At 46.7% G+C, this 26,940-nt stretch overlaps 1 protein-coding gene across 2 annotated transcripts in view; it reads right to left on the reverse strand.

Annotated features, from left to right (window-relative positions):
* Window positions 1–26,940, reverse strand: part of gli2a (GLI family zinc finger 2a) — a 405,780-nt gene that overhangs the window by 20,098 nt on the left and 358,742 nt on the right. For both annotated transcript variants that reach the window (XM_080199475.1, XM_080199476.1), the window contains 2 exons: window positions 22,777–22,926; window positions 10,444–10,608 (listed from right to left, as the gene is read on the reverse strand). In XM_080199475.1, the coding sequence (XP_080055601.1) occupies window positions 10,444–10,608; window positions 22,777–22,926 (315 nt within the window). The remainder of the gene's footprint in view (window positions 1–10,443; window positions 10,609–22,776; window positions 22,927–26,940) is intronic.

Below are 26,940 nucleotides of genomic sequence, written 5' to 3' on the forward strand. Positions count from 1 at the left end.
CTGGGCAACAGTCTCGGACTGTAGCAATTGATATCTACGCTGAAAACGAACTTATTAATCTCTTTATTTAAGAAGGAAGAATGAATTATTTTCAAGCAATTAGTTTTCATCTACGCACAGAAGTTTACAATGTAGTTTCCTATATTACAACAGTGCATACCTTTCACAAGCAATTAATTGGCTGTAAAGCATTTGTGATTTCCTGAGGGTGTGAAAGACGCTATATAAATTAAGTATTTTTTTTCTTTTCACAATGGATTCATATACCGGAATGGAGATTGCTTTAATTGAACCATTCTGCAGTGGACAGTGTTCAGTTTATTCTGCTATTGTCAGTCCCTTGTTCACGAGCTGACAGCTAAAATGACCTCTTTTGCAAAGTTCAAAACCGCACAGACCCTAATTCATTTGACCAAGACCCATCGATTGCAAAACACAACACACATGTTGTTAGCATTTATTTAAATCTACAGAATGCCTCCAGCAAGTTAAATCCTCAGGAGGCCAGCCTGCGCTCTGACGTCACAACAAAAGCAAAATAACGCTGCGTAGGTACTGGGAATAACACTGGATGGACACTTGGGTGGCATGGTGGCACAGTGGTTAGCACCGCTGCCTCACAGAGCCAGGGACCTGGGTTCAATTCTTGACTTGGATCACTGTCTGTGTGGAGTTTGCACATTTTTTCAGTGTCTGGGTGCTTTGGTTTCCTGCCACAGTCCAAGGATGTGCAGGTTAGGTAGATCGGCAATGGTAAATTGTTCCTTAATGTCCCGAGACGTGCAGGTCAGGGGGAATTAGTGGGGTAAATACGTGGGGCTATGGGGATAGGACGAGGAGAGGTGGACCTAGGTAGAATGCTCTTCCGGAGAGTTGGTGCACACTTGAGGCCTCCTTCTGCACTGTAGGGATTCTGTGGTGCTAAATAATAGTGGATTCAGATGGGAAAAGGCACTGGGAATAACATCGGATGGAGGCTGAAAGTAATACTGGATGGACATGGTAAATAACACTGGATGGACATGAAAGGAACAATAATAACAATATTCCAAAGAAAATGGCATTATTTATTTTGTTTCCTCATTTTCCTCCTGTACCTGGGCAGAAGCTCCGAAAGAGAAAATGCTGGGAAATCTCAGCAGGTCTGGCAGCATCTGTAAGGAGAGAAAAGAACTGACATTTCGAGTCCTTTGTCAAAAGCTGGACTCAAAACGTCAGCTCTTTTCTCTCCTTACAGATGCTGCCAGACCTGCCGAGATTGTCCAGCATTTTCTCTTTTGGTTTCAGATTCCAGCACCTGCAATAATTTGCTTTCAAGGAGCCCACAAGAGTCCCGCTATTTGCTACGGCCACCCACTTCACGCCTTAGAAGGGAGGCAGCAAGAGGAGCCCTGAATATTTTTCCATAAGGAGGAGTCAGGCAGAGAACTGCCTCTCAGCAACCTACATGCTATCAGCTAAAAACTGCCAGTAATACAAGAGCTTTGGAATTTGGCTGCCTGTATGCTTTCTCAGGCTCGACTTGGCAGTATAGTCTGTGGACACCTAGAAACAGGAAGAAAATAATAAATGCTGAACTCCAAAAGTCATTTTATTGGACAGCCACTATAAGTTCAAACCAGCTCCCATATGAGGCTATTTATACATTTCAACTTACAAAAATAGAACAGCAGTTACACAATAAATTCCAATAAAATTAGTAATCTTGCACGTTCATTAGGGTCTGTAGATGCAATCTTCCTTCATTCTAGTGCAGATTAATTTAGCAAATATCAGCAGACCATCAAACTGGCAAAAATGCTTTTCAAGCTATAATGAAAGTTCCTTTTTAACTGAAACACCCTTCTACCTTGAGGGAGGGTTAAAAAGAAACATGATTGCACATTATTAACGATTCAAAGTAATCGCTAAGGAAGTTTGATCTATGGGTTGTACTGATCTTGCCTGTGATGATAGGAGGAGGGCTGCAATTGACCTCAGTGCCCCTGGACAAAAATGGGGGAGAGGGAGATCACCCAGGGTTCTGGCTCCCAATTGCTATGAAGCCAGTGTTGCTGAGAGGAGCATTTGTGTCAGTACAACAGGCCGAGTTAGAGCAAGCAGGTTCTGCAGGCAAATGACATGGGCAGCACGGTGGCACAGTGATAAGCACTGCTGCCTCACAAAGCCAGGGACTCTGCACGTGCTCCCCGTGTCTGCATAGATTTCCTCCGGGTCTTCCAGTTTCCTCCCACAATCCAAAAATACGCAGGATAGGTTGGTTGGCCATGCTCAATTGCCCAATAGCAGGATTAGCAAGGTAAATATGTGGGGTTACAAAGATAGGGCCTGGATGGGATTGTGGTTGGTGCAGACTTGATAGGCCAAATGGCCTCTTTCTGCACTGTAGGGATCTTATGATTCTATTCCTTTCTCTCTCATGTTCTTACCTAGTTTCACTTTTTCGTCAAGCATGAGTTTAATGGATACATTATATATTTTCTGTGTGGGTTTCCTCCAGGGGCTCTGGTTTTCTCTCACAGTCTAACGATGTGGGGATTAGGTGGATTGGCTGCGGTAAATTATCCCTTAGTATCAGGGCAATTAGTAGAGTAAATTACATGGGGGTACGGGGATAGGGTCTGGATGGGATTGTGTGACCGGTGCAGTCTCAATGGGCCGAATGACCTCCTTCTGCATTGCAGGGATTGTTTGATTCTCTGAGATCAGGGTAATCTCTGACTTGTTTACATACACCTGTTTTTGCCTCATATCCCATAACACCTTTGATTGACAAAAATATCTGTCGCTGTCAGATTTAAAGTTGATTTAGCATTGACTGCCACTTGAAGGAGAGTGTTCCAAATTTCTGCCACTCTGTGTGTGAAGAATCGTTTCCGAATTTCACCCTGAACGGCCTGACTCCGAATATTTAGCTGTGGATCCCAAGCTCACACACCCCAACCAGTGGGGATGGATTCTCCTAGTGTACTCCATCTGTTCACCTTCCCCTCAGTCAACTCACCTCTTAACCTTCAAAGTTTCAGCAAATGTAACCCTAATTGTAAAATACTTATTTTGTTTATCATTAGTGTCACAAATAGGCTAATCTTAACACTGCAATGAAGTTACTGTGAAAATCCTCTAGTTGCCACATTCTGGTGTCTGTTTGGTACACTGAGGAATAATTTAACAAAGAACAAAGATAAATACAGCACAGGAACAGGCCCTTCGGTCAGTGCTGATCATTATGCCCGAGCTAAACTTAAAAAAAAACCCTTTGCACTTACTCGGTCTATATCCTGCTATTCCCGCCCTATTCATGTACCCATCCAGATGCCTCTTAAATGTTGCTAATGTACCTGCTTCCACCACTTCCTTTAGCATGGCCAATGCACCTAACCAGCACATCTTTCAGACTGTGGGAGGAAACCGGAGCACCTGCGGGAAACCCATGCAGACACGGGGAGAATATATGGACTCCGCGCAGACAGTGACCCAAGCCAGGAATCGAACTCAGGCTCCAGGCACTGCGAGGTAGCAGTGCTAACTACTGTGCTGCCCTGCGGACACTAGGAATTTGGATATAATAAAAATACAATAAGTAAATTGAAAATACACAACATGTCTGACAGCATCTGTGAAGACAGAGGCGGAGTTAACGTGCAGATGTTTCCAATTCTTGCCGCCTCTGGGATCTTCCGGTCCCTCAAAGGCGATCCTCTCGCGGCGGTTACCCAGGCAGTGAGACGAACAAGTGCCACAGGCCTTGGCAGGACTGGAAGATCCTGCCAGCGGCCAATGGTGAGCCTCCTCCGCTGTCGGGAAACACGCTGCGAGGGGACTGGAAAATCCCACCCAGTGTTTCAGGCGGATTACCATTCATCAGCTCAGCACCTTGGGTTCCGATGAAAGGTTAACGTCCTGGAGTGTTCACTCTGCTTCTCTCTCCACTGACGCCGCCAACCTTGCTGAGTATTTCCAGCGCTTCCTGTTCTTATTATCCTAGTTTGTGTAACGTTTCCTCGTAACTTAACACTTGGAGAACTATCGAATGACGAGTCAATCCTTGGACCATTTGTAGCCATTTTTAAAACACTGGATAGAATAATTAGATGTAATTGCTTTCCAGGATGGTACATCAAAATGAAGCGAGGTCTTGCTCACATACCAGGAAATTCACTTTGAAACAAATGTTGCCTATTTGAGGCAACATTAGCACTACAAATTACACAAACTGTTATTTGTATGGCGGGTGATTTAGTGTTGTTTTTGAACATATCTCATAACTTCTGAGTACAAATTGAACACTGGAATAAACTTCAGACAGCAGCTCAGTTTATTCCAATGTTGAAAGGCTACAATTTAGTGTGTGTCAGTCTATGCATAGTACTGGAATTCTAGATCTAACCCAGAGAAGATATTACGACCCAACTCCGCTCCCCGCCCCCCGTTCCACCACCCCCTCTCAAAGTCAACCCATTATTACGTTCTTTTAACCAGACTTGAAAAGCAAAACAAATCCTAATCTCGATTAAATTACACTTTTATCCTAAACTACCACCTTAATTCTGCATAAAACCAAACACTGGAATGAACTAATTAATTTTGCTGATTGGGGTTTAAGTAACCGCACTGAACACACTTCCAAATGAATACTCTGGGCTGGGAGTTCTCGGCCCTGGTCTCAGGGCTGAAGAGAATATCGCACTGAGGCAATTGCTCCTCCTCTTCTGTCTGCCGCATTTTAATGAAAAACTTTCCGGGGGTGGAGGAGGATGAGAGCGATTATCCAATTTGAAAAGTACTGTTGACTTCTCTGCTCGCATCCCCCCCCACCGCCAGGAAAGAGAAATCATCTCCAGAACTTCACTTGGAATGTGCACAATCTGCAGTTAACTCAAACTGACTCCTTCCAGCTTCCCCCAGATTTAATGGTGGGCAGTCTGCGAAACGGGGGGCCGCATACAGCCCAACTTCTTAAGTTCATAAGAGACAGGAGCGGAATTAGGCCGTTCAGCCCATCGAGCCCTCCCTGCCATTTCGATCATGGCTGATATGCTCCTCCTCCCCAATTTCCTGCCTTCTCCCCAAAATCCTTCAACTCACTACCAATTAAAAATGTACCTAACTCCTCCTTAAATTTACTCATTGTCTCAGCAGCCACCGCACTTTGGGGTAGCAAATTCCACAGATTCACAGTTTCTCCTCCATCCCTTCTCCTAAGACTCTCTCATCCTAGAATGTCCCACAAGAACCCATCCATCTGGGTTCTGAGTGCGGCCCACGAGACATTTTGTTGACCGTTGGCCCAGCGCAGGGTTGCCACTCTCCGCTGATTTCTGGCTGTGTTGTTTCTTTTCTTTCCTAACTGCATGACTGAACTGATTCGCACGTAAAGCGAGGGCAAGTGAACTGAGGCGCCTGCTGATTGATCACAACACTGACTGGAGGAGCCCTGCGCTCCCTCTGCGGCCAAAGTGTCAATATTTCTTTTATTTTTACCATTTGAAGTTGATGACATTATAAATGATTGAGCATTTTCTGTAACTCATTATGAAATATTCAGTGTGTACTAAATATATTTAATCTTATTCATGGGGGTTATGGTTAGTGAACAAGCCCGATTTCAATCTTGCGGTCACCTGAGATGATGGAGGGCCACTCATGTGACCCACACCCCAGCCTAGGTTGCCCATCACTGGTCTAACCCTAACCTCCGACCAAAATCTGATCGATCCAATAAAGGAAGAGTCTTTGAACTGACTGGAGTAGATGGTACATCTGATTACGGGTGGCACGGTGGTTAGCACCCCGGCTTGGGTCACTGTCTGTGTGGAGTTTGCACATTCTCCCCGTGTCTGCGTGGGTTTACTCCGGTTTCCTTCCACACTCCAATGATTTGCGGGTTAGGTGGATTGGCCGTGCTAAATTATCCCTTGGCATCAAGGGGGACTAGCTCGGGTAAATGCGTGGGGTTATGGGGATAGGGCCTGGTTGGGATTGTGGTTGGTGCAGACTCAATAGGCTGACTGGCCTCCTACTGCACTGTAGGATTCTATGATTAACTGATGCATGACTTCTTAGATAGTTCCTCGGGTGGATGTAGCTGTTACTAGGGGGCATAACTTTAAGGTTCATGGTTGGGATATAGGAGGGATGTCCGAGGTAGGTTCTTTACTTAGAGAGTGGTTGGGGTGTAGAATGGACTTCCTGTTGCGATAGTAGAGTCGGACACTTTAGGAACTTTCAAGCAGGTTATTGGATAGGTATATGGAGCACACCAGAATGATAGGGAGTGGGATAGCTTGATCTTGGGTTCGGACATAGCTTGCACAACATCGAGGGCCGAAGGGCCTGTACTGTGCTATACTGTTCTATGTTTGTTCTCCTGTCTTTCATTTTCCTTACACAGGTAAGGAAAAACAATGACTGTTTCCTGAACAATACCTTTCTCATTAATTAAAGTACAAAAAGCTGGAAATGCGCAGCAGGTCAGAGAGTGATGGAGAAAGTCAGGTTAACGTTTTTGAGTGAGGCAGAATGCTCCCAGATTTCTACATCAGTGCAAAGTCATTTGTGATCCTGCCTTATGTCTGCATTCTCTTGTTGAAGAGCATTCACTGTTTTCCACTGTGGCATCACTCCCATCTTATCACAAACACAGGACGAATATTCATCCTCACCAACTAGTGCTGTCTGCAACATTTGCTCTGCTTTTAAAGGAAGTGTCTGTTCTCCAGGACACACTGGGCTAAGGCTCTCCTTCACCCGCCTCTGTCTCAGCATTAAGAGTTGCCTTCTCATTGCTGTTCTATTGGTGAAAGTTAAAAAAGAGATCCTGTGAATCAGTGCCACATTGGTGCACAATTCAGAACGTTATTTTTGCACCAATAAGATTATCAGTCCAACTTTGGCAAAGACTTGGCCCAGCTAGAATGGGTCGGCTGGCCACTTTCTGTGCTGTAGCCATCTTGTGGTTCTAGAGTCGCAGGCCCTAATTCAGTGGGTGAACTAAGCGTTTGAGTGCAATGCACTGAACATTACGGTAAATGATGACTCTTGATTTCTTTCAGAGACATTCCTCGCAGTCTTTTGTCACCAGGTGTTGACACCATCCAGCCAGCAGCTGTTGGGTGGGACACAGGAAACTTGCCATGGAAAATTTTACCCTCATTCCGCGCAAAACAAAAATGCTTATTTATCTTTGACAATTTGTCCTGTGTGAAAAATCACCAAAATCAAGTGATGATCTGATCCTCCCAGTTTGTCATTTCCTGCTTCCATTTTAATCTTCGACCGCAGCTGAAACATCACTTAGTGTTCCGTGACATGTAGGTTAGGGGGATTAGCGGGGTAAATACGTAGGGCCACGGGGATAGGGCTCAGGTGGGATGCTCTGCTGGAGATCCAGTGCAGACTCGATGGGCCGAACAACCTCTGTAGGGATTCTATGATTCCTCAATGATCACTGCATAACTGGAAGCTGCTCCTGGTGTTTTCAATGTGGACAATAATTGCATGGAAGACTTTTGAAACTTGTGCACATAGTACAGGTGCAACGATTGAGAAATGTTGCATAGATTGGATCCTGGAGAGAGTGCTCTTTATGTTAGCTAGAAATTATTTTTGAGTTTGACATACTTCTTAAAAGAGAAAAGTCTACCATGGATCAGAATTCTCCGACCTTGCCCGTAACTGGGATTATCCAGTCCCATTGCTGTGAGCGGAGATTTGGCTGAGTGCCAAATTCTCCATGCTCATTGGCAGTGGAGGTGGTAGTGATGGCCACACTGGCGGGACTGGAGGCCACTGAAACCCTGGCACTGCCAGCCTGGCATCTTGGCACTGCCCACTGGGTGCTGGGCAATGTCAGGGATGTGGGACCTAAGGAAAGGGTCGGTTACTGAATAGGGCAGGCCCGTGCCAGGGTGGTGTCATGATGGGGAGTTGGCGGGGAAGAGACTACCATGCCTTGGGAGGTTGGGACAACTGCGCAAAGGTGTCTCTACATCTAAGCAGCCAGCTTTCTGGCGAGAATAGGCTTCACCCACTCCTCCTTGCTGGTGAGTGTCACATTTTGCCTCATTTTTTTCCTAAGCACTGTATGATTATACCTTGCAGCTCACAATTCTCTCCCGTTTTCACACATGCTTGGCACTTAGTGTATCTTTGCTAAAATCACCCCCTGGAGTCTGGGAAAATTGTGACAAGTGGATTAGATTGGTTTAATAATGGTACTACACACAGGAAAGCAGATACAAAAATGGTCTAATATGGTAACCCAAATAGATCATCTGAATGTCTTCTCCAGGAATAAAATTCCGGGAGAATTCTTACAATTCTCCCTTCGTTCGAAGGTAGAGGGATCATCTGTTGATACCCTCCATGGCGAGTCGGGAAACAAACTGGAGGCCAGCGTGAACCTAATTTGCATCCCGTTAATGTGACACAGATGAAGGTTCATAACACAAAATACAGAATGAACAGTGCACTGAACCTGAAACGAATTCTCGAGAAACTTCTCAAAGGTCCCACAACTATTATCCTTTGTGTCACCCAACCCAAATAACATTGAGATTCATTGACGAAGAAATCAAATTTACAAGAGTGAAACTAACTGGGTCAATGTCCATTTTTCAAACCATGTTCTAAGTGTTGTAAAGAATCCTATCATCAACAGCGCTCGTTCAAAGAATGGCAATGGAACTTCAAAAAAAAGAAAAAAATCAACCGCTAGAAATCTCTAACAAAAGAGAAAATTCTAGAAATGTGGTCAATTCTATAGGGAGTAAAAAAGAGGATATGGACCTGAAACATTAACCTTCATCAGTTCTTAACCTTTCTTTTCTTTCATGACCTGTGAGGCATATCTAACCATCTCTGAGACTCTTTGTGTTAGCTTATGTCTCGCTAATATATGTCTGTCTAATGTAATTACATTTAAATAGAAGAGGGGAAAAGAAATTAGGGGGAAATTACAGCAAAGGGAACAAAACAAGAAAAATCACAAATCTTAAAAAAACTTAACTCGTGCAATATTACTCGCCAGATATTTTAAGTTTATTTATTAGTCACAATTAGTCACATTAACATTGCAATGAAGTTACTGTGAAAATCCCCTAGTTGTCACGCTCTGGCGCCTATTCGGGTACACTGAGGGAGAACTTAGCATGGCCAATGCACCCAACTAGCATATCTTTCGGACTCAGAATCCCTACAGCCTGCAGTGACAACAGTCCCACCCAGGCTCTATCCCCACAAACCCATGCATTTACCCTGCTAGCCCCCCTGAAACTAAGGGGAAATTTAGCATGGCCAATCAATCTAACCTGCACATCTTTGGACTGTGGGAGGAAACCGGAGTACCCGGAGGAAACCCATGCAAACACAGGAAGAACATACAAACTTGGCACAGACAATGACCCGAGGCTGGTATTGAATCCGGGTCCCCGGCGCTGTGGGGCAGCAGTGCTCACCACTGTGCCATCACTTCATTAGCAGAATTTTTCAGATGCCCCAGACAGAAGGCAGCCTCACCAATACCAACTGCTGTGACTTAACGTTCAGCAGGGTTTTAATTGCTTCAGTGAGACTACTGCCCCCCATGTGGGAGAAGGTCCTACCTTGGGGAGCTGCTGACCAGTTGGATGGCTTGCAGCTCTGTCGTCCTGGCAGTGGTTTGAGTGGTGGCCATTACTGGGACTACAGGCAGCCCCTGAAGAACAGGTGACGGAAGCTGGCGGAGTCAGGATAACTCCGGGGTATGGGCAAGACCTGAATGGCAGGCCCCAGTGAGGCGGGAGGGTGAGGGGGCCAGGTTTGAGGGGCTGTGTTTGAGGGCTGAAGGGAGGGTGTGACCATGGGGGAGGATGAGTGGGACCAAGGGACGACCAAAGGAGCTACCGTTCCTTGTGCAAAATAAGCCCACATAGCTAAACTTGCTGGACAAACGACTAGTGTGGGGTTGTCCCTTGCTGTGGGTAAAACCGTGACGGGGGTGGGGGTGGGGGTGGAAGTGGGGGGTGGCGGTGGTGTGATGGATGAGGCACTCAAGTGCATGTAGACTACCCGTCACCTCTACACACCCCTGTTAAATGCGAGGCAGGTCAAGGGCAGTTGGGTAGGCAAGTGGTGGGAAGGTGGGATCAGAATATTGAATTTGATGATCAGTCACGATCAAAATGAATGGCGAAGCAGGCTCAAAGGGCCAAATGGCCTACCCCTGCTTCCAGTTTCTGTATTTTTATGTTTCTAAGAAGGATGTGCACGAGATGATACGACTCCTCCAAAATTGCTAGTGGGGGGGCTGTAAAATTCCACCTCGTGTTGTAGGATTAGCACACATGAGGAATTAGTCTTACCAAAGGCTGAGAGAAAAATAGACACTCTCTTTCACCGTTTAAACCCTGGGACATTCCCATGGCCTTTGGGTGAAGGCACGATTCAGTCAGTTTGCCCTACCTCATTGGAATGAGTCCTGTTCTGATGTTTGGCTCGATCCGACGCATTGGAGAATGCTTTGTTACAGCCTTCATGTTCACAAACATATGGTTTCTCCCCTGTGTGCGACCTCAGGTGAGTCTTCAGGTTCTCGAGTCGCGAGTACGCTTTACTGCAGCCCTCAAACTGGAGAGAGAGAGAGAAGCAAAAATCACATTTAAAAGACAAGTCTGGGGCGAAGCATCGCACACAAGTGTACTCTGGTGTTGAGTCAATGGCCAAGAAAGTTATATTAGCTGGAGCAGATCATTTCAAACTGCTGGCTCCCTGAGGGGATGAATGCATCACCCGATGTGCTATTCAGTCATACAAAAGCAGGATACTTCCTGCCAGTTTTGTCCTCCAGCCAGCTGCTTGTCAACACAGGACCCAATAGCAGCTCTCTCTGTGCTGTCTCCCCACTACCTCCTGAATGACCCCCTCCTCACTGCAACACCCTTGACAACAAGACTGGAATGCAGGGAGACAAATCTCCACCTCTTCTCCTCCACTCCTGACTACGTTAACCTCGTACCAAAACTTGTCAGGAACCACTAGTTTATACGTTGCCTCAACTCGCTCCACCGATTCATAGAAAGCCTACAGTATAGGCGGAGGCCATTCGGTTCATCGAGTCTGCACCGACCGCAATACCACCCAGGCCCTATGCCCACAACCCCACACATTTACCCTGCTAATCCCCCTGACACTAGGGGACAATTTAGCACAGCCAAACAACTTAACCCACACATCTTCGGAGATGTGTAAGAGAAAATCTACACAGGCACGGGGAGAAAGTGCAAAGTCCAGACACTGACCCGAGGCTGGAATTGAACCCGGGTCCCCAGCACTGTGAGGCAGCGGTGTTAACCACTGTGCCGCCCTTGTGCAATTTATCCAGTGAAAATCAGGTCATTAAAGATTCGGAAAGGGAGATTCTTCTTCTAACATTACTGCGGAAGCTCTCGGAGAAAATAAGGTGTACTTGTTCTCGATGCAGTTGGTTTGCAAGGCCAGAGGCTAACTAAATGACTTATGCTAGGCTGCAGGCATTAGCATCTGACGCCAATTATTTGTGGAGAAGTGGGCTGTGACCAAATCCATCATCAGGCAGCAGTTGGCTGACAGCGAGCGTGAACTGCGGGGAGGGAAGCGTTTCATGAATGGAAGGGCCTGTTCCTCGGCATGCTCGGAAAGTTCTGGAGTTAATGGACCAAATGTCAGAAAAAAAAACACACAAATCCGCTCCCTCATTTGGAGGACTGAGAGAAGAACCCCTCGTTTGCTGAAGTTAATTTGAAAGAGATGGAGCCGGAAGCGCTGATTTTCTCCAGGTTTTCCGTGGGCGTTGAGGGACGGTGGATTGAGGAAATTATTCAAATCCAGCCTCGGAGAGAATTAAAGATCCAGTTTGCAGTTTGGAGATCACAGTCCTCATTCCATCACGCTCAGTCGCACCGCTCTAGATGGCTGACAACAAGACCTAAGACTATTAAATAAGCACTTGGCACTAAACTGGTAACCGAGCAAAATAATAAACATGAAAAGGTGTAAACTTTGGAATTCTGAAATAAACACTGGGATGGTAAAAGTAGACAGGGTTAGACATCAGCTGACTGAGAAAGAACTGTTTAAAATTTCAGATGGACCTCCTTCTTTAAAACTGACAAAATGCAGGTCTTTCCTTTCCAGTTGCTCATGACCCGTTATAAATTGGGAGCACTTTCTGGTTTTATTAAAGGAAATCATGTTGGGAAAAGCGGATATTTCTGCGAAGTAAGCTCCAGAAAAACTGGAATCAGTAAATATTGACAGATGAGTGAATCAAAGTTCAATATGATCTGTGTGAGTGGGCTTTTCTCAGATTCAGTCACGCATATGTTAGACAGGGGAGAAACAAAAGACAGATTTTAACATTGGCAATGTTGCTAACACTCATAACTTTTATAACTCTGCACCGTTTCAATGCTGCATAGTTAGGAGGGACAATAATTCCCTGATCCTCTCTCTTCTCCCTAACTCTGGGTATCTTTCCCAGGAGTTAAGTTTTAAATTTATTTATTGGTGTCACAAGTAGGCTTACATTGACACTGCAATGAAGTTACTGTGAAAATCCCCTATCACACAGTAAAAATTGAGCCAATATTTCTAGAAAGCAAAACATCCAGGTGAACTGGTCCATTAAGTAAAATATCCAGAAGCTTAAATAAGTACACCAGCAATTCTTTGTTAAGTTTACTTATATATTAGCGTCACAGAATCATAGAAACCCTACAGTGCAGAAATAAGCCATTCGGCCCATCGTGTCTACACCGAACACAATCCCAGCCAGGCCCTACCCTGATATCCCTGCATATTTTACCCGCTAATCCCTCTCACTTATGCATCTCAGGATACTAAGGGGCAATTTTACCATGGCCAATCTACCTAACCTGCACATCTTTGGACTGTGGGAGGAAACTGGAGCACCCAGAGAAAACCCACACAGACACAAGGAGAATGTGCAAATTCCACACAGTGACCCAGGTCCCTGGAGCTGTGAAGCAGCAATACTAACCACTGTACTACCGTGCCGCCCTAGGTTGGCTTACATTAACACTGCAATGAAGTTACTGTGAAACTCCCCTAACCGCCACACTCGGTGCCTGTTCAGGAACACTGAGGGGGAATTTAGCATGGCCAATGCACCTAACCAGTACGTCTTTCTGACTGTGCTAAGTTCTCCTTCTGTGTGCCTGAACAGGCGCCGGAATGTGGCAACTAGGGGATTAACACAGCAATTTCATTGCAGTGTTAATCTAAGCCTACTTGTGACACTACCAAATAAACTTAAAACTTAAACTACACATCTTTGGACAATTTATCATGGGCAATGCACCTAATCAGCATGTCTGTGGGAGGAAACTGGGGCACCCGGAGGAAATCCACGCAGACATGCAGACTGTGCAGACAGTGACCTAAGGTGAGAATCGAACCCAAGGCCCCTGGCGCTGTGAGGCAGCAGTGCTAACCACTTTGCATGATTACTGGGGGGGTGGAGGGGGTGGGGTGGTGGCGGCTTGGAGGATGCTATTGAGGTCAGGTTAAAGGTGGGAGGGGTGGTGGGAGTGGGGTGGTGGGAGGGTGAGGTGTGGGGCTTCAGGATGTTATGGCGGTTAGTTTGATGTTGTGCCCAGGTTGCACTGCGTGGAATGGGATAAGCTCAATGGTCCTGTTGGTCTTTTGCAGTTCAGTTACCTATCTCCCCATTAAGCTAACACAGCAAAATCAACAAATCTTTAACAAAAATGTGAACGTTGGCAATGCAGCAAAGGCAAATTTTATCAGAAATATCTAGCGCTTTAGCACACGACAAAGTGTGATTCTATCGTTTTCGTTGTTTCAGCCTTTGTGTGTTTTGGGGTTTAAAGTTAATTTGTTCTCTCTGGTACATTAAGAAGGTTTGGTGGAAAGGAAGGAATTGGGATTTCAATCGGGGTGGGAACAGCTGCTGCCTAACTTTCCAGAACTGGTATTATTTCAATCAGGGAGCATTTATTCTCACTTGGCAAATACAAATGAGTCTGAGGTATCGCATAACCCTCATAAATGAGGCAGATTTTGAAAAGCTCTTCCACCAGGCCTCCCTGCAAAGTTTTTATCCAGAGGAAAATATTCCAGGCTACATCCTTGCCAACTTCCTACAGCATTCCTTTGGATTCTTGGAACAATTCCCATACAATCCTTCCAAATCTTGCAGGAGTTCGGCAAGTTAAATGGGGATATTTTCTGTGGGGCCGTTGCATTTGTGGACTTGCGTTAACAGGCCACAAGCCCAGTGTGTGCATGTGTACTGATTTCAGGAATAAGTTAATTAATTAAATTATTTTTGAGAAGCCGTGATTAGTTTTAATTTGCAATCCTTGGTGTGTCGTGGAAGCACTGAACTGAATCTGGCACCACCGTGTAAATTGTGTGAGGATTTTACACACACAGAAAAGCCTGAAAAGACACGGAGCTGGGGGAGGGGGGGTGGGGGGAGGGGAGGGGGGGGGAGGGGGGGGGGTTCGTTTTGGCCTGGTTTTCAGACTCAAAATAGATGGCATGCTGAGGGTGTACAGTAGAGGCCGGAGGCCCAAGCCTGGCCCAGAACTGGGCCCGAGGAATCAGTAGCATATTGCTAGCAAGCTGTGGGCCGTAGCTGGAGGCAGTTTGCTGGTTTTATGAGGATATAATGGGGGCAGGGTGCCAGTCATACAGAGGCCCAGGTGTCATTCCTGCAAATGGAGAATGGGGGGGGGGGGTGGCGAGGGGTTTGATTGGCAAAGGATTGGCAAAGGTGGTGAGGGGATGCTCAGGGGTTGTTATGGGGGAGTGTTGGTGATGGGGGGGGTGTGATAGAAAGAGGGTCACAATTGAAAGTGGGGGAAAGAGGGAGAGGGTTTTTCATTCATCCATTTATGGGACATGGGTGTCGCTAGCTGGCCAGTATTTATTGCCCATCCTTGGTTGCTCTTGGGAGGGCAGTTGAGACATTGCTGTGACTTCTGAGTCACATGTAGACCAGGCCAGGTAACCCGGCAGATTTCCTTTCCTAAAGAACATTAGTGAATCAGGCGGGTTGTCCTCCCAATCGACGATGGTTTCATGGTCATCAGTAGGATTCTTAATTCCAGATATTCTTTTTTATTGAATTCAAATTCCACCATCTGCCATGGTGGGATTCGAACCCAGGTCCCCAGAACATTAGCTGAGTTTCCGGATTAATAGTCGAGCAACAATATCACTAGGCTATCACCCTAGTGTGAATGGGTGTGAATGGCAGTCAACCAGCAACGTTAGGGGGACCGATTGTGGGGTTGCCCGATCCTGAGGTCAGCCAGCCAGGGTGAGTGCCCGATCGTGGCAGGGGATGGTCCCAATTGTTGGGGAGTCAGTTTGAACTGTGGGAGTGGCGGGGGGGGGGGGGGGGGGGGGTGGAGTTGGTGGCGCTGATCATAGGGAATGGTTTCCAATGTGGGGCATGAAGTGTCTGAAATATGGGTTGGGGGAGGGAGGGGCTCGGGCCCGCTTGAGATAGGCAACCTTAATTGTGGGGTTTGATTATAGAGGAGGGGGCCGATCATGGGGGAGGATTTCTAATTAGGGGGAGGTCCAATTGTGGGGAGGAGGGTCCCAATCGTGTGGGGAATCATCTAATGTGGCTACTCCAATCGTGAGGGGGATTCAGATCTGCTTGTGTGGAGGATCCAATTATGGAAAGTGTGGGTGATCGGGGGGGGTGAAGCCAGTTGGAGGGATGGGGAGGGCCGGGGGGGCGGTGGGGGGCAGAAGTGGAACGCGGAGGGGTTATATATGCACTGGGGCTGAACAAAATCAATTTTCAGGATAGCTGTGGATCTCTTCCACTCCTCCCAGCCCTGATTCAATTCAGTATGTGAGATAAAAAAACACCTTATTCATGAATTTTGAGGTGTTCAAATGCCTGGAATCAGTACAACAAAGATAAGCCCATAAGGTCCCTACAATGCAGATAGAGGCCATTCAGCCCACTGATTCTGTACTGACCCTCTGCAAGTGGATCCCAGCCAGGCCCTCCCTCCCCCCCCATAGTCCTGTGCTTTTACCATGGCCAGTCCACCTAACCCGCACATCTTTGGGCACTAAGGAGCAATTCACCATGGCTAATCCACCCAACCTGCACATCTTTAGACTGTGGGAGGAAACCGGAACACCCAGAGGAAACCCACGCAGACACGGGGAGAACATGCAAACTCCACACAGACAGTGACCCGAGCCTGGAATTAAATCCGGGTCCCCGGTGCTATGAGGCAGTACTGCCAACCACTGTGCATCTGTTAAATGTGTTTCTTCGTACATATTCACTTGTTTCAACGTTTCCAATGTTATAGTGGCCATTTTGCCTCCCTGTTCCCCAGAGGCGTATTGGCTCAGACAATGGCTTATCTATCTAATCTTTAGTAGTTTAATTGTGGGGCGGGGGAGATCGATCCCTACCTCCCGGCAGTCTCAATGCAATATGCATCCAAATCCCTGGTGGCCGAGGGCAGTTTATTTTCTCATTCTGGCACTGTCCTTAATGCACATCAGACGATTCAAATTTTTGACCTTCTGGGGATGAAATGATTGAATCGACCCAGTAAAACAAACCCGTTTAAAACAAGATGGGTTAACGTCTTTGCTGAAATAATTACCTTTCTCACCGAGCATGAGCGCAATCCCTCTGAAACCACTGCCATCAGATGCCACTCTTAAACAATTAGCGCGCGACTATTAACCTCCAACTTTGACGAGATACTGTTCTCAGGCAGTCAGCCGTGCGAAAACCTACTGCGAGGCCAACGCAGCAGAATGTTTTCCTCAAAATGATTGGAGGACTAATATTCATGGGTAAAGGAATAGGAAAGCTGTACTGAACTTTTGGCTATGAAGTAGGGTGGCACGGCGGCACAGTGGTTAGCACTGTTACCTCACAGTGCCAGGGACCTGAGTTCGATTCCTGGCCTGGGTCACTGTCTGCACAAAGTCTGCACATTCTCCCCATGTCTGCGTGGGTTTCCTCCGGGTGCTCCAGTTTCCTCCGAAAGACATGCGGGTTAGGTGCATTGGTCGTGTTAAATTCTCCCTCAGCGCACCCGAACAGGCGCTGGAGTGCGGGGATTTTCACCGCAACGTCACTGCGGTGTCAATGTAAGCCTACTTGTGACACTAATCAATAAACTTAAATCCCTCCGCAGGTCAACATTAAGGGTGGGATTTCCCACCCACTCCTGCGGCGTGTTTTGTGGGAGCAGAGGAGGCCTGCCATTGGCTGCCGGCAGGATTTTCCAGTCCTGCCGCTGTCAGTGGGATTTCACATTATTCGCACTAGAAGATCCCACTGAGCCGAGAAGAGCCGGAAAATCCCGCCCTGAGTTCATTGTGCTGAGTAACAGAACTGCTGTTGAAACATCCTTGAAGTCCAGACATTTGGGAACAAATTGCTTTCATTTTTAACATACCTTTAAACAATCTATCAATCTTTTAACCACTCTGCCAGGTAACAAGTATTTATGCTGATTAAAAAAAAACACCGACTGTTCTACTTGCAGAGTAAAAAAAAAAATTCATGAAATAATAATTAAAGTGCAATAGCTTTTCATCCCCTGAGCCAAAGCTCTTTGGCATCTTTATTCATCATCCTATTTTTTAAAAAAGTGCCGAAATCAAAGCAGAAAAACAGTTTTTGTGACCTCGGGATATATATTCAGCAGATACCGTATATCCAAGAGACATTCCCGCAAGACAAGGGTCGGAATTTTCCAGCCAGTGAGGATGGGGAATTTGACACTCAGCCAAACCTTCATTCACTGCGGCGGGAGCAGAGAATCCCGCTGGTGTGACCGCTGGTGCTCAAGAGGCTGGAATTGGAGGAATGCAGAGAACACGGAGGGTTGTTGGGCTGGAAGAGGGAAGGCCATGGAGGGATTTGGATACTAGGATGAGATCTTAAATTTAGTCATTTGGTAGTTTAGAACTTAGCTTACAAAAAAGAGAAATACGGAGCCCAATTTTACCCTCAAGTTGCGTCCGTTTTCGGGCACGGAAACTTGGTAAAGCTGCGTGTGAGGTGAGTAGAGCCATCCGTGCCCACCTCCGCGCTGGTTCTCCCTTTACCAAGGCCCGAAAAGACTGCAATCGGGACTGCGCCCAAAATGGTCGCGATGCATTTGCACACATTTAAATTGACTTAACTGGCTGTATGTCCAACCTTACCAATACTTCCCCCTTTACCACTGCGCTCACCCATCTGGAATCGGTGCAAAACAGCCTTGCTCCGCAAAAGTCCAATTTGGGCGCTCCACTTAGTGAGGAGGTAAGTGCCTGGCACCCAACGGCTCTTTGCCTGAGATTGGTGGGGCATGGGGCACGGGGAGGAAGGTGGGGTCCGCTGCCTCTCTGCCTGAGATCACTGAGGGGGAAGGGGGTTCCGCTACTACCCTGTCTGAGATTGTGGGGGGGAGCTGCGATCAGTCTGGGTGACGGAGTGGGGGATAATGGGATCTGTAATGTTGTGGGGGGTGGGATAATGTCTGTGGGAGCCGGGGGGAGGCATTATCCAGCCCGACAATGATGTGGTACGGGAACCGCATTCTATCACTGTTTTGCTGTGTGTGTGAAGATGGAGGTGCCGATCGGATCTGCAGGATTTTGGATGCGTTAAGTCCCGCTCACAGGCTTCTGCAGCACGATTTGGAATCGCTGATATTTTTTCAGGCAGAGTGTGTATGGGAGCACCTGAGAATGGGTCTAAATGTCGGATCTGAAACACTTCCAGTTTCAAGTCCACCCAGCACTTAGAATTAACATGGTAAAATACGGCCCTCTGTCTTGCACTAATCAGGACAGATCGCAAGATTACCAACAGTAAAGGGATCAACAATTTATACTGCGTGGGAAGAGAAAGCTGGCTGGTTGGCGAATGGACTCTGATTGGTAGAGGCATTGCCACGGAGGATGCACCAGAGAACAGTTAACTGTCAAACTGTTGTTCCTATTCAAACCAGGCAAGTAGATGCTGATTGGTCAAGGCATTGCCATGGTGAATGCACCAGGGAATAGTTAAATGTCAAGCTGTTGTTCTCATTCAAACCAGGCAAGTAGATGCTGACTAGTCAAGATATTGCCATGGGGAATGAATCAGGGAATGGCTGTCCCATAAGCTTTTGTTTCATGGAAAAAGGGATGATGCATGGACATGCTTCCTCTGACTACAAAGGACAAGGCCCTGTATGTGTATACATGTGGCTTCTTGCACACATAAGTGCTAAGCTTGTGATCTGTTCTGGCAAGTCCAAGGCAAAAAGTTTAGACAGCATGTCCCTTTTTTCAACAATACTCAAACTTTGAGATGAAGCCAGTTTGGGAGCCAATGTTGGTCAGCGAGTGCAAGGTTGATGGGTGGGAATAGGACTTGGTGTGAGTTAGGTTAACAGTGGCAGTGTTCTAAATAAACTGGAGCTTTTGGGGTTGGAGAAAGGACATGTACTGAGATAGCACCTTTTACAACTGCTGAATGTCCCAAAACACTTTGGACCCCTTGTTTCAGGTTTTTCCAACATGCTGTAAGTGAACCTATGGTGGGATTACACTGGAACGACTGTTGCTTTCCAAAGTCCATTTATGTATAGCACAAAAGGTGAGAGAAAAGGTCAATTAACCTCTGTCCGCACTTACTCTTCAACTAAAACTATCTACACCAAGGCCATTTTCCTCCCTGCACCCACACTCATTTGATGTTCTTAACTTTGAAATATCCAATTCCTTTAACTAAATAAATGGTACTATTTGTCTCTGCAGTGACAGAAAGTAATCCATGCTCAAATATTCTATTTGGTAACAATTCTTTGAACTTGCTCCTTCAATTTTCTAGTTGTGATAATCTTCAGCAGCATAACAAGCAAAAAACACAATGGAAATCTTGACGAGGAAAAGCTGTTTTTGGATTTGTAGCTGGGAATCTTCAAAACATTTCAACAAAATGATCTATGCCCAAAATGTTAAACAGTCCTTTTCCCCTCCGGGACCTACTTCCAACTAATCTCTTTGCTAAATTTTTAATTTAAACAGTAGTTCTGCCGAAAATGCTCTTTGGGAATGAGAGACGGTCTCTGATGATATTCTGGCACGAAGGGTGTTAAGGAAAGGGTTTATCCTGAAGAATAGGGTGGCGTGGTAGCACAGTGGTTAGCACTGCTGCTTCACAGCTCCAGAGTCCTGGGCTCGATCCCTGGCTTGGGTCACTGTCTGTGTGGAGTTTGCACGTTCTCCTCGTGTCTGTGTGGGTTTCTGCTGGGTACTCTGGTTTCCTCCCACAGTCCAAAGATGTGCGGGTTAGCTTAATTGGCCACAATAAGAAATTGCCCCTTAGTGTCCAAGGATGTGTAGGTTAGAGGGATTAGTGGGTATAATATGTAGGGATACGGGGGTAGGGCCTGGGTGAGATTGTGTTCGGTGCAGACTCGATGGGCTGAAGGGCCTCTTTTTGCACTGTAGGGTTCTATGATCTATGAGTGTCACTATCTGTGGGTGGGATTAGTCTCCGGTTGATGGCACTCTTGTTGAACTTGACTTTGGCGTGATTTTACAGCCTTGCTGGCCCCCAAAACTGTAAAATTCTATCTGAGGTCAACAGGCCTTCCCATTGTTCTGTCCCCTCACCCCCTCCGATTCCCAGGATGAGCGAAGTGATAAAATTCCGACCATAATGTCATACAGTGCAGAAAAGGCCCTTCGGCCCATTGAGTCTGCAAGGACAGTATCTGTCACTAAAGGCACGCTTAATCCCATTTTTCTGCGCTTGTCCCATCTCCTTGAATATTCTGATGTTTCAAGTGCTCATTCAAGTATTTTTTAAAGGTTGTAAGGCCTCAACAAACTTCCCACAACCCTATTCTTGGGAGACCCAATACGGGGTTGGTCCACGTGTTCAGGGAGGTCGCGAGCTGTTACCGGGTCCTCATTTAAACTAAAACTGAGACTCCTTTCCTTCCTCCAGTGGCTCTTTGACCTCCTCCAGAAGGAGCTGTGACAGAACAAGGGTCAAAAGGGGCAACTGGCTCAAGTAAGGCCACAGGCTCTTGTACGGCCTGACCGTAGGAAAGTGCCGCAGGTTGATGTGAGCACGCCAGTCTTGACCCCCCCCCAACAATATCTCAAAAAATAATTACTCGAGAACAGAAAGAGACCATAGAGAGAGAGCAGGAACACTGGTCTAGACATCCTGGCTGGTGATATCAGCCGATGACATTCCACTGTCTGCTCCTACTAAGCATGGAATTAGCACATTTGAAATGAGTAGCAAGGGTGCTTAGATGGTTGAAACAAGAGGTTAAAGGATTATCTTCTGCAGCGAATTCTTTTGTTTGTTATTGCTCCAAATTGCCTTGAAGTACTGATGGACGATCTTGAAAAGTGCTATCAAGTTACCCAGAGCACTCGGGCTGCGATCTATTGGTTCACCAGTTCTTAATAATGTATTCTATTTCCAAGTTCCTGTTTTCCACATTCCTCACTTTAAAACAAAATGAGTGGAATTCTGAATTCACGTAACAGCTTACAAGTCCTTACAAGCGTACCTGGAATAAGAACCATTCCTAGCTACTATACTGGCATTTCATCACTGCAGGGCCATTCCTGCTGTCGCACATGTTTAGGTCGACCAACCAACTGAAATTAAAAACAATCCTGAAAAGGAATTCCTTGTGACTAGAATCTGGCTGTTTGTCACGGAAGAATGGAACCCCTACAGTGCAGAAGGGGGCCATTCGGCCCATTGAGTCTGCACTAACCACAATTCCACCTGCCCCCACAACTCCATGCACTTATGCTGGCTAGTCCCCCTGACACTATGGGGCAATTTTAGCATAGCCCATCCACCTAACCCACACAACTTTGGACTGTGGGAGGAAACCAGAGCACCCGGAGGAAACTCACACTGACACAGGGAGAGTGTGCAAACACCGCACACAGACAGTGACCCAAGCTAGAATCGAACCTGGTTCCCTGGCGCTGTCGGGCAGCAGTGCTAACCACTGTGCCACCGTGTCCCGCTGGGAGTCTGGGGAAGTTTGGGTCTGCAGCCACCATTTTCTCTGGCTGCCATTTTGTTGAGTTGAAGAGTTTGTTATTTGAATGGGTTTAGTTGTAATCTCATTCTCTGAATTCAGACTTCATAACGTCTGCTTGTGCAGGTGATCAAGCTGATCTTTTATACGCCATTGACTGTCCCATGGACGGCATGGCGGCACAGTGGTTAGCACTGCTGCCTCACAGCGCCCGGGTTCAATTCTGGCTTCGGGTCATTGCCTGTGCGGAGTTTGCACATTCTCCCCGTTTCTGCATGGGTTTCCTCCGGGTGCTCCGGTTTCCTCCCACAGATGTGCAGGTTAGGTTGATTGGCATTGCTAAATTGACCCTAATATCAGGCGATTAACAAGATAAATATGTGGGGTTATGGGGATAGGGCCAGGATGGGATTGTGGTCAGTGCAGACTTGATGGGCCAAATGGCCTCATTCTGCACTGTAGGCATTCTATGACCACTAGGCCCAAAATGGTGCCATTGTAAGTTATGGTGTATGAGGGCTGGCTGTTACCATCAATGCTTCTCTTGGTTACAACTTTGCATTATAACTACTCACATTTCTCCTATACCCGTTACTGTCAGGATCCACCACCAGCCACGCCGCCCCCCCCGACACCCTCCTGCCAATTATTGATGGATTGGTTGTCGCCTCTCCACTCTTGCCCTCACCTCACCAGCTGATCAACTTACAGTGCACTTGTGTGGTTTCTCCCCCGTGTGTCGCCGCATGTGCACCACCAGCATGTACTGCGCCTTGAACGGCTTCTGCTCCCGGGAACAGTCCCGCCACCGGCAAACAAACTCCTTCTTCTCACCGTGGATGTGTTCGTTGTTAATGTGCTGTGGGAGGAAACACACGGAAAGTGGCTGTGAAGGTACTTCAGTAAAAACATTTCTCACTGACTGATCTTCAAATCAGAATCAGACTTAACTACGACGCCTTTCCCCCACCCCCATGGTTAAGTAGCTTGTGTTCATTCACGGAAAATGGCAACTGCTGGGCAAAGCAGGGTCTCAAACGGTATGTCACAGCTAGGCCCAAAAGCCTTCGACTCTCACAGAGGAGAAGAACACTGGGGATACTGCCAAAATAGGGAAAAAAGGATCCTTGAAGTTAAGAAACGAATTAGCCCTTGAGTTTATGATCGTCGAACCTGGGAAATGAAGATCTCAACTGCTTCACAATTAGTTTGCCCTGAAGGAGGGGAAGGATTTAAGTGGAAGAGAAAAGGAGTGTAACTAATATTCATCGAATTCACAGAGGCCCTGCTGCCCATTGAGTCCGCACCGACATGTTAGGGACACCTGAACCTCCACCTAATCCCATCTACCAGCACTTGACCCACAGCCTTGAATGTTATGATGTGCCAAGTGTTCATCGAGATATTTTTCAAAGGATGTGAGGCAACCTGCCTCTACCACCCTCCCAGGCAGCACACTCTGGACCGTCACCACCCTCTGGGTTCATAAGATTTCCTCACACCCTCTCTAAACCTCCTGCCCCTCAGGGAATCTATGTCCCCTCGTGACCCTTCAACTAAGGGGAACAGCTGTTCCTTATCCACTCTCTCCCTATCCCTCATATCGAATCCTTAGAAATAGCAACATTTGAGATAAAGATCTAAGCGATTCAAATGCTTATAGAGAAAAAAAAACCTATTGTGGACAGAGAAAGGCGAAATGGGACAAGATTGAACTCCCACCAGGTTAAACAACCAGGGCTGTTCCTCTCCAACAGTCAGTGCTCAGGGAGGGCCACTGCACACAAGTCAAAGTCAAATCCTGAATCATTTTCTCCTTAATCTGAACTTCAGCCTAATTGTGAAAGGCGCTGGGTAAGAAGTGAAGCAACGAATGCCCTGGCGTGTACAAGGGCTACATGGTGGCACAATGGTTAGCACTGCTGCCTCATAGCGCCAGGGACCTGGGTTCAATTCCCAGCTTGGGTCTGTGCACATTCTCCCCATGTCTGCGTGGGATTCCTCCGGGTGCTCCGGTTTCCTCCCACAGTTTGAAAGACGTGCTGGTTAGATGTATTGGCCACGCTAAATTCTCCCTCAGTGTACCTGAACAGGCGCTGGAGTGTGACGACCAGGGGATTTTCACAGTGACTTCATTGCAGTGTAAACGTGAGCCTACTTGTGACGCTAATAAATAGACTTAAAAAAAAAATGAAGGCCTGCAGCACAGCATACTTGAATGAGTTTAATTAATTTCGACCTCAGAAGCGGAGGGGGGGCTTGGTTTCACAGGCTTCCTGCACTGCAGGAGTGTGGTCCTGGCTGGGGTTTGGGAGTCACGGCAGGCGAATCCCTCACATCTCCGCAGACTGACACACAAGTCGGTAATGGGAAACACATGCTGCTTCTGCTTTGCTTCACTACATCCCTGGTATTCAAGTAGACGCTGGCCTTTAGAAAACAAGTAAGCTGAATGAAAGCATGTCATGTATTAGCTGAGCTCCACAATGTAATGCACCTGCTGTCAACAGCTTATGCCTTTGGCAGGAGGGGCGAAGGGGGCTTATGATGAATGCGGGTCCTGGGAAGGGTGGCCATTAATTAGAGATCATGATTTTTCCACCGTTCTTGCATTGTGAGTCGACAATCTCGATCCACCCCTGCCCAAAAACCTTTCTCCCCCCCCCGCCAACATCGCCTGTCATTAATGTGCCTTTTACATCTGTCTCCACTTTCTGTCGAAATAATATGTAAACAATTGACTTACTCCAAACAAATGCAATTTAGATTAATTTGTCTTTAATTAGCGGCAATTGAAGCCCAGACTGGGATTAATCACCATATATGAAGGAGAGTGGGGCTTGGAGAAAAGCTCCATCCTCGTTACTAGAGGGTGTGCTCTGTCTGTTTAATACTCTTGTTGCACTGTGAAGGCAGATATACATCCTTCACTTCCTCCAGACATTCCAAAGACTTCACTGCCAAAGAGGTGCTTTTTGAAGTGTGGCCACTGTTGTATGAGAGGCAAATGGGGATACCAGTATGTGCACAGCAAGCTCCTGCGGCAATGCACTAATGACCAGATAGTCTGTTTGAGGGTTAAAGTTTTGGCAGAATGCAAATGGCGATGGCCGCCAAGTGCAGTTTTCCCTGCTTGGAATATGCTTGATCCCTTTAAAGAGAAACATGGGTTGGAGGCTCCACGCTTTCTCATAGAATCACAGTGCAGAAGGAGGCTATTCAGCCCATCAAGTCTGCACTAACACTCCGACAGAGCTTCCCATCCAGGCCCTATCCCCATACCCTCAAGTATTTACTCCGCAAATTCCCCTAACCTGCACATCATTGGACACTAACGGGCAATTTAGTATTGCCAATCCACCTAACTGAGAACTGCTGCCTCACAGCTCCAGGGACCCAGGTTCGATTCCCGGCTTGGGTCACTGTCTGTGCGGACTCTGCACCTTCTCCCTGTGTCTGCTTGGGTTTCCTCTGGATGCTCCAGTTTTCTCCCATGGCCCGAAAGACGTGCTGGAAGATGCATCGACCACACTAAATTCTCCTTCAACGTACTTGAACAAGGGCCAGAGAGTGGCGACTAGGGAATTTTCACAGTAACTTCACTGCAGTGTTATTGTAAGCCTACTTGTGACACTAATAAATAAACTTCAAAAAAAACTTAACCTACACATCTTTCGACACCATTCATCATGGCCAATGCACCTAACCAGCATGTCTTTCGGACTGCGGGAGGAAACTGGAGCACCCAGAGGAAACTCATGCAGACATGGGGAGAACGTGCAAACTCCACACAGACAGTGACCCAAGCCGGGAATCGAACCCAGGTCCCTGGCATTGTGAGACAGCAGCGTTAACCACTGTACAGGACATTCTCTCTTCCACTTTCTTCCTTTGGGAAAAAGTCTGAGGTCACATACCAACCGACTCAAGAACAGCTTCTTCCCTGCTGCTGTCAGACTTCTGAATGGACCTACCTTGCATTGAGTTGATCTTTCTTTACACCCCAGCTATGATTATAACACTACATTCTGCACTCTCCTGTTTTCTTCTCTATGAACAGTATATTTTGTCTGTGTAGCGCGCAAGCAACAATACCTTTCACTGTACATGTGACAATAATAAATCAAATCAAGGCAAATCAAATCAAAATCACTGTGCCACCATGCTACCCTTTGCTCTGCCTCTGTGGTTCTTAATATTCATGAACTTGCGTGAGACTTTCACATCACTGCCAGAGGTAAGGATGTCACGTCACTCAAGTAAAACTACTATTACGCAGTTTCTCAACTTGAGAGAAGCATGAAGCAGAGACCCTATTTTAACAGAGGGCAGGGCAGATAAGACTACGTTCCAGTAATGGGGGTTAGACAGTACAGTTTGACTAACAGCCTAACTAATTTTCTACAGATGAAATAATTCAGATCGACAAAAATTCACCGACAGACTCTCAGCTAAAAGACTTGGCAAAATGTTGGATGTTTAATAACATACAGCGTGGTCAGTAAGCTAATGCTAGTGCAATTGTTCTGGAAAAGCAGCAGTAAATTAAACAAGTTATAACGAGCGAGACTGCCCAACAGCTTGCTCAGATCATGCTGAAAGGCAGCCTTTGAGGTTTAATTTCCCGGGGCTGTATCTAATTTCTCGATGGCAAGAAGTCAGGGCTGACCACACAGAGCTTAATACCCACAAGAGTGTCAAGAGAGTAAAAGCCTAGCTGAAGAAATTGGTCAAATTTAATTGCAATGAAGGTAAATTTTCGTAAACTCTCCGCGCAGTGAATCCACTGCAATGTGAAGGCTGCACAGGGGGTAAGATCAGGCTCGCATTTTGGGCCTGCAGTTTGCGGATAGCAGTGTCTAACACTCGTTCA

This window comes from Carcharhinus amblyrhynchos, chromosome 11 (assembly GCF_965287045.1).
Source record: "Carcharhinus amblyrhynchos chromosome 11, sCarAmb.v2.hapA, whole genome shotgun sequence".
Taxonomy (NCBI): Eukaryota; Metazoa; Chordata; class Chondrichthyes; order Carcharhiniformes; family Carcharhinidae; genus Carcharhinus; species Carcharhinus amblyrhynchos.